Genomic DNA, 8,147 nt, shown 5'->3' on the forward strand with positions numbered 1-8,147 from the left:
GTACATCGGATTACCCTAGCTTCACCCCTTATCCCACACAGATGCCATACCCACTATACTACCCACCATATTCACAATACCCAATGTATCCACCCCCACCATACTATCCAAATCCAGCAAACCCTACCTCAGAAAATGTTGCACCACCTCCACCACCTACAGAACCAGCAGCCCCAGTTACTCAACCTTCTAGACTTAGCTCAGCTAGTGGGAGCAAGGTCAGGATGACCGATTATATGAAACTGGGTGCTCCTCAGTATGAAAAAGGGGATGACCCATTTGTATATCTTGAAAGGGTTAAAGTGATCACAGAGGAGATTGGGGCTGATGACAGTAGAGCCATTCAGATGGCTGGGTTCACGCTTAAGTGCAAGAAGGCACGAGAGTGGTTCAAGAATTATGTGAACCCGAGAGTGGACAGCATGACTTGGGAAGAGTTTGCAAACGAGTTTGCAGGATGGGCTTTTCCCGATAGTTCAAGAGAGCTGAAGATGATAGAGTTTGAGCAGTTGAGGCAGACGAATGAAATGAGTGTAGAGGAGTTCACCGACAGATTCTTGGAGCTGTTGCCATTTGCTGGGCAGAGTCTGGACACAGATTCGAAGAGGTCAATGAGGTATGTCATGAAACTTCATTCCAGGTATTCCTTCTTGATTCAGTCCGTGGATAGGGAGAGCTTCCATGCCATAGTAGATATGGCCAGGAAAATGGAGGCCAGTGCCATCATTCAGGGGACAGTTAAGCAGACAGTGGCACAGCCTTCTGGTTCTAAAACTCCGGGTGGGGGAAGATTAGATCCTTCTACCCTGAGTGCAGCAGCTTCAGGCAGTAAGAGATGGGGTAAGCCCAAGGGTAAGAAGAATAAGTTCTGGAATAAAGTCAAGTCCAGTCTGGGATTTGGGAGTGGCTCAAGCTCTGGTGCGGACAATGCAGTTTGTGTGAAGTGTGGTAGGCCACACAGGGGAATATGTCGGTTTGGGACGAACGCCTGTTTCAGATGTGGTCAGGAGGGGCATATGGCTCGAGAATGTCCAAGAGCAGTCCCGATGGCTCAGTCCCAGCAGACAGCTTCAGGCAGTGTAGCGCAGCCAGCGGCTCCAGCCATGACTCAGGCCAGTGGCAGAGGCAGAGGGAGAGGGGCAGCCTCTTCTTCAGCGGGTTTCCGAGGTGAAGGTCCATCAGCTCCAGCACGGATCTTCACAATGACACAACAGGAGGCAGATGCATCTAACACCGTGGTGGCAGGTAACTTAATTATTGGTTGTTCAGATGTGTATGCCTTGATGGACCTTGGTGCATCTCATTCTTTTATTGCACCGAGAGCCGTAGAGAGGTTGGGTCTGATGACTTCTGGGTTAGAGTGTCCTCTCTGGGTCAGTGGACCCAAGTGTGACCCATCAGTGGCAGAGTCAGTCTGCTAGTGTAGTCCTGTGTTTGTTGAGGGAAGATGCTTGTCCGCCGACCTAGTGGTTCTAGATTTGACAGACTTTGACGTCATTCTAGGGATGGACTGGTTATCTACCCATGGTGCTACCTTGGACTGCAGGGACAAGGTAGTCAGGTTCAGAGGTCAGGATGGGTCTGAGGTTGTCTTCAGAGGAGACAGGAGGGGTACACCTAGAGGTCTGATATCAGCTCTTCAGGCTCGTAGGTTGCTCAGGAGGGGATGTCAGGGGTATTTGGCTCATGTGAGAGAGCTTAACAGTCAGGTTAGAGATCCCGCCTCGGTGCCAGTGGTTAGAGAGTTCTTAGATGTGTTTCCAGACGAGCTGTCAGGTTTACCACCTGTCAGGGAGATAGAGTTCGAGATAGAACTGATACCTGGAACCCGACCGATCTCTATCCCTCCCTACAGGATGGCGCCAGCAGAATTGAAAGAGTTGAAGGAGCAGTTGCAGGAGCTGGTAGACAAGGGCTTCATCCGACCGAGTACCTCACCCTGGGGTGCTCCAGTTTTGTTCGTGAGAAAGAAGGATGGATCCCTTAGACTTTGTATCGACTACAGGCAGTTGAACAAAGTCACTACCAAGAACAAGTACCCTTTGCCAAGGATCGATGATCTATTCGACCAGCTAGCAGGAGCGGGCTGTTTCTCCAAAATAGATCTGAGATCTGGGTACCACCAGCTGAGGATCAGAGATGAGGATGTGCCAAAGACGGCTTTCAGGACCAGATATGGGCATTTTGAGTTTCTTGTAATGCCGTTCGGGCTAACCAACGCCCCTGCAGCATTCATGGATCTCATGAATAGAGTGTTTAGCCAGTACCTGGATCACTTCGTTATTGTCTTCATAGATGATATCCTAGTGTATTCCAGGAATGCAGAGGAGCATGCCCATCATCTGAGGTTGGTTCTACAGACCTTGAGGGAACATGACTTGTATGCCAAGTTCTCCAAGTGTGAATTCTGGCTGAGGAGCATTTCGTTCTTGGGGCATGTAGTGTCAGAGAATGGGATAGAGGTGGACCCCAAGAAGACAGAAACTGTGGCTAACTGGCCTAGACCCACTTCAGTGACGGAGATCAGGAGTTTCTTGGGTTTGGCAGGTTACTACAGGAGGTTCGTTCAGGACTTCTCGAAAATAGCAGCTCCTCTGACCAGGCTAACCAGGAAGAATCAGAAGTTTCTGAAAACATGTTTCTACCCTACTAGAGGCTTCCGACATCCGAGATTCCACCGGACGGTAGGAATTCCGATACCGGAGTCTAGCCGGGTATTACAGTCGTGCCCTTCTGTATGGCCTCTATTGCTCTTCCCTCATCTAACTCGGGTTTCTGCAAAGCTTCAGAGTTAAACGTGGCAACATACTCTCCCAAGGATTCATTCCTCCTTTGTCGAACGCTCTTTAAGTAGCTCATCTTTCTCTTTGCAGAACTCCGGTAATGAATCTGTTGATAAATATGTTGGCCATGTCTATGAAATTCCTAATTCTCCTCAATTCCAGGCTGTTGAACCATGCCCGAGTTAGTCCTATTAAGGTGGTTGGAAAGACTTTACACATCAGGGCATCTAAATGGGTCTGCAACTCCATAAATATCTTATAATTCAAACATGCTCTCGGAGGTTTCCCGTCCCATCGTAGGCTGCCAAGGTTGACATCATCAACTTCTTCGGTATTGTTTCCTATTGAATCTATTTTACAAACGATGATGAGGTTGGCAATAGGGGACTGTTGCTGCTCGGGCTCCTAGCTCCGTCAATAATTACTCTTTCATTCTCTCTAACTTCTTATCTATATTAGTGTCTTCCCTTCTAGGCCTCTTCTCTAGGCGGTAACTTCTTTCTAACTCTTCACTCTCCGACCTTTTTATTGGTTTGAAAGAGTAGCTCTCGGCCCTATCATTTTTAATGAGTTCCTTTGTTATCCTACCTCTTGCTCGGGCTACTGGCTCGTTTCTCTGACTTGCTTCCCCTTATTTGTCTTTAGTCCTCCTATTGCTTTGTTGGAAGATTTGATAGTTCAATGTGGGTTAGGGCTCATTGAGATTGAACTCTTCGGCTACGGGTGGACTGCTCAATGGGGTACTAAGCCCTCTCTGCTATAACATCTAGCTTGGCCAGTGGGCAGTGTTTTGTAACTGGAGAGCCATGCTTTGTAATTCTTAGTCAGACAGGGAAGTTTAGGGTATAGTCCCAGTTGAGCTTGGTGAAAGGTTGAACAACATAGGTGGCTGATTTACTGGGGCTGTTGGGTTAGAGAATGAGAATTGCGGACCTTCCTGAGTTGAGCTCAGGTCATTTAGGGTGATTCCAGTGTAGTTTTCGCCGTGATTGACCATGTAGATCTCAGTGGGTGAATGAAAATGAGAACTCCGTTGATGAAAAGATCTCCTTCCTTTTCTACAAACGGCGTTAATTGATGTTTGAGATCCAAGAATAGGTCTAGACTCAGGGTATATTTTGGTGAACTTGGTTTCTATTTTCCTTACGTATCCCTTTATTCCCTTTCTCTTTGGTCTTTTAGTGATATGTAACCTCCGTCCCATATTCGTACTCTCCTACCACAGTCACGCTAGCTGTATGTACGGACGTATGGCCTTTTTCTTTTTTGTCAGGCGGCTATTTAATTCTTTCTATACCATCTGAACACGATCTCAAATATTATGGAGTCTATTTTACCACGAGGAGAAATGGGTATTCGAAGTCAAGATCCTAAGGACAAATTCATGTCTAGCCCATTTATCCAAACTGATTCTGATCCCACACGAAACTTAGAGCTGCTTATTGAACTCACCTGGAACTTAAATTTAGTCCTTCTAGCTTGGGCGTCGCCAATACTCGGGCGCTTGTAGTCTGGCCAAGTCCCTTCTTTTTTTCTCATCCCAAAATAATATATATTATCATTTTCATTTGTGTAAATTTCTTTTAACTTTGCCATGTATAAGTGTTGATATGTATCTAGACAGTGGAGTATCTACTAATAAAAATACTTTGAAAATAACAGACAAGTATTGACCATTCAACTTTTATAAAGCTCTATGAATTACCCTAAAAAAATTATACCCCTATTTTGTTTAAGTTATTTATTCTAGCCATCATTAATTGGAGGTATATATATATATATATATATGGAATAGTAAAAGGAAAATAATTTCAGTTTAACTTCCTACCTTTTAAACAGTGTAAAATAGAATAGTGGAAGTAACATTATTTAAACATGTTTTCTCAAAATAGGCATATTCGGTATATAAATGCAGGCTAATATTATATAAATATTTTTTTAATTGATTATATAAATAATATTTAAGTCTTAAATTTTAAATATATTGAATTCAAACAAATATTAGTATATTGATTATTAATTATTTTCAGTTAATAATATTATGTGCTTAATTATGTTGAATACCATACTTCCTACTTTGATTTAGACTTTACTACAATATTATTATAATTTTGGAATAATTATGTTTGCTGCTCAGTTAGATTTAATGGCCTTCTCAACTGCAACTTTTTTTTAAAAAAAAAATTAACTAATCATTAGTTAAAGAGAGATAAAATATAATAAATATTTTTTAATTAATAAAATGAAGAATACTGAATAATCACTTAAAAAGAATTGTTAGCATTTCTCTTAATTTTTATTTTAACTACACTAATAGAAATTTAATATTTTATTTTTTAAAATATAAAAATTAAAAGTAACAATGTATTAAAAATAAACTATACATTCTAGCTTACTCTCGTTTAAAATTAAAATTTTAGAAGGCACCACTACCTAGATTAGCAATAATACTGTACTGCCGAACTTTGGCAGATAAAAGATAAAATTTTCTGTACTCACATTTTAATTTGATGGTACGTTAATTTAATAAGTTTGACAGATTTTAAGTTTCATTATTCAATTTTCATTTAAAAGAAAAATGATACCAGAAAGCTTTTGGAGTTCTCCTAAGGGCCAATTTACAATTGGTGATCACTCTTATAAGCTTTTGAGTTTTTGATTTTACGCTGCGTTTAGAATGGGATAATTTTTACTTATATTAGTTAGGGGTGAGCAGTATTCGGTTCAAATCAAAAAAATTGATTGAATCGAACTGATTTAAAAATTTGGTTCGATTTTTTATACATTTCAGTTCGGTTCGATTTTTAATTTTAGAAATTTCAATTATTTGTTCGATTCGGTTTTGATAAAAAAAATCGAAAAAACCAAACCGAACCGATTAATGATAATAATATATTTTTTTAATAATATAGAGAAATTAAATTATATTAAAATTAAAATATTTTAATTAAATTTTAAAATATTAAAAATAAAGTGTAAAAAATAAAAAAATTATTAAAATCGAAACCGACCAAATCGAACCGAATCAGACCGGTTCGGTTCGATTCGGTTTCTGACCAAAATCGATTCGGTTCGATTTTCATAAACACTATAATTTCAATTTTCGGTTTATTCGATTCGATTCGATTTTGAACCGAACCGACCAAATGCTCACCCCTAATTTTAGTCCACCCACGCATTTCACTAAATTCACATTACTCAAATTAATGAAATTTTCAATTAAAAATATGGAATTTATGAATTCACAAGATTAATCAATAATTAATAATTGCAAATCCTACGTCATTCCGTTGCCGCATGCGGCTTCAGTTCTGTATTTAATTAAAAAAAAAAAGTTAATTGCCTATTAAGAAGATAATAATAATAATAATAAAGCTAGCTTGGTTGTCCACCTAAACTTGTGTCTTACATCAGATGCGTAAGACATCGGCTAGAAGAAAGAATTTTCTTTAAGGCATATTCAATATATACTCACTATTAAAAATTTATAAAATATTAAATCATTCGTCTGACTCAACAATTTGGACTCCGTGCATTTATATACAAGTTAAAAATAATAAATTTAAAAGTTATTACTTAAAACATTCACGAATTTAATCAAATAATAAATATATTTAAATAAATTTAATTATTTCAAATTCTATTTTTTTAATTTTTTACCATTATTCATTTGTTTTTTTAAAAAAAATTACCATTTAAGAGAAGATAATATAAACTGATTAAACAGAATATTGATTTACTCTTAACTTGTCATTATCTGAGTGATGGCTGATCAAAAATCATTATCACTTTCATTAAATTTGTCACTATCCTCACTAATAAAATAATTAGGCAAAGCAGTCAAAACTCATACCCCACCTTTTACAAAAATACTAGTAAGAACGTTTGTTATTCGCTGTGAACCTTCCAATCAAGAACAGAGTGTGGCCTACAAACATCACTGTTTTTTTTTCTTCTTCTCCTTCTTCGTCTTCGTCTCTTCACCCACCCAATTGATTGCATATGCGGTCCAAACAGCAAATGCAACCTTGGATTTGTATTCAGTCTTTTCTTTATAACTGTTAACTAGTGCGATGCACTCCTCTCCACTCCGCAGAATCTTACGATGGTCCATGCTTCTTCTTCAATTGTGGTTCTCATTGATTGCCGTTAATGTATGGAACCCTTTCTTTAAAGAATTTGATTTTATATGATTTTTCTGGTTAACAAGATTGAGAGAGAAAAAGTTTTATCCCATCAACTGTAGTTTTGCTTTATACTTAAATTAATATTCCGTGATTGTTGTACTGATTTTTTTTTTTTTTTTGTTTAATTATTGAGACAAAATTTTAATGGTCTAAAGCAACTGATATGGTCCTACAATTGATTAGCCTTGTCCATTCTCTCACTCTCCGGATTGTACTGATGATGCCATGCCATTAAAATTTTCCTAGAAAGAAGAAGAAAAGAAAGAAAAAGAAACGAAAAGCATTTACTTCTCTTTTTCATTACGTTTCCTAACAAAATTCAAATACAATTGCAAGGCAACATTTTGTCTTCATCATCTCATCAATTCACATCATCGGGCAACCACCACCAAGAAACAGAAAGAAAATAACTAAAACAAACCCTAATAAGGACTACAGATTTGCACATCCCATCAGGGAAAAAAGATTTGGAACCATCAAAACCTGTTTGTTTCAGAGGGGGGTTAGGCCTGTTTTGGCACCACAACTCCCACAATCTTTCATGATGTCTCAAAATCATATTCAAACCCTAAAACACCCAACATGATGGTGGTGATGAAGGGATCTTTCCTTATCAATCATGCCCTGAACGTACCTAAACTCCTCCACATGACAAGGGATGGTGATCGTACCCTTCTGATCAAATCCATATTCTTCTTCAGCTTCTTTAAGTAATTGCATGAACAGTGGATGGTTAAAGTATATCACAGGCACCACAAATCTCTGCTGCTCCTCTCCTTGCCCAACCTTGATTGCCAAACAGCCTTTTGGGACGTCTCTCGCTTGCTTCTTGTTACTTCCATGATTGTGATGATGGTGATAAAGATGAGGCAAGTGCAGGTGAAAATTCTTTAGACTCTTATCTCCACTACCCATTATAACGACCAACTACTGCAGAAACAGAAACAGAAACAAGAAAGCCAATAAAAAATTTACAAGAAAACAAGAGGAAAAGCCCAAGGGTCTGCAGCTATAGGTTGCTCAAAGAGGGCTAGAGACCAGTATCTAAGAGACGTAGGAACGTTGGCCATGGCGGATACAAAACCCAAAGCGAGCCATGCCAAGGAAAGAGGAGAAGATTATATAGAAAATTGAGGAATTGAGAGAGCACCAAAAAGTGGGTTTTACTTTTATAGCA

General features: G+C 38.9%; 1 protein-coding gene across 1 annotated transcript; it reads right to left on the reverse strand.

Moving 5' to 3' along the window:
* Window positions 1-7,240: 7,240 nt before the first annotated feature.
* LOC110614563 (auxin-responsive protein SAUR32) lies at window positions 7,241-8,147 on the reverse strand. The gene has a single exon (XM_021756123.2). It carries the CDS (start codon window positions 7,883-7,885, stop codon window positions 7,532-7,534), a length of 354 nt encoding a protein of 117 aa, XP_021611815.1. The 5' UTR covers window positions 7,886-8,147; the 3' UTR covers window positions 7,241-7,531.

The sequence above is a fragment of the Manihot esculenta genome, chromosome 5 (genome assembly GCF_001659605.2).
Source record: "Manihot esculenta cultivar AM560-2 chromosome 5, M.esculenta_v8, whole genome shotgun sequence".
Taxonomy (NCBI): domain Eukaryota; kingdom Viridiplantae; phylum Streptophyta; class Magnoliopsida; order Malpighiales; family Euphorbiaceae; genus Manihot; species Manihot esculenta.

Coding starts and splice junctions, on each gene's coding strand:
- LOC110614563 (XM_021756123.2), bottom strand. CDS start 7,885: ATGGGTAGTGGAGATAAGAGTCTAAAGAATTTTCACCTGCACTTGCCT.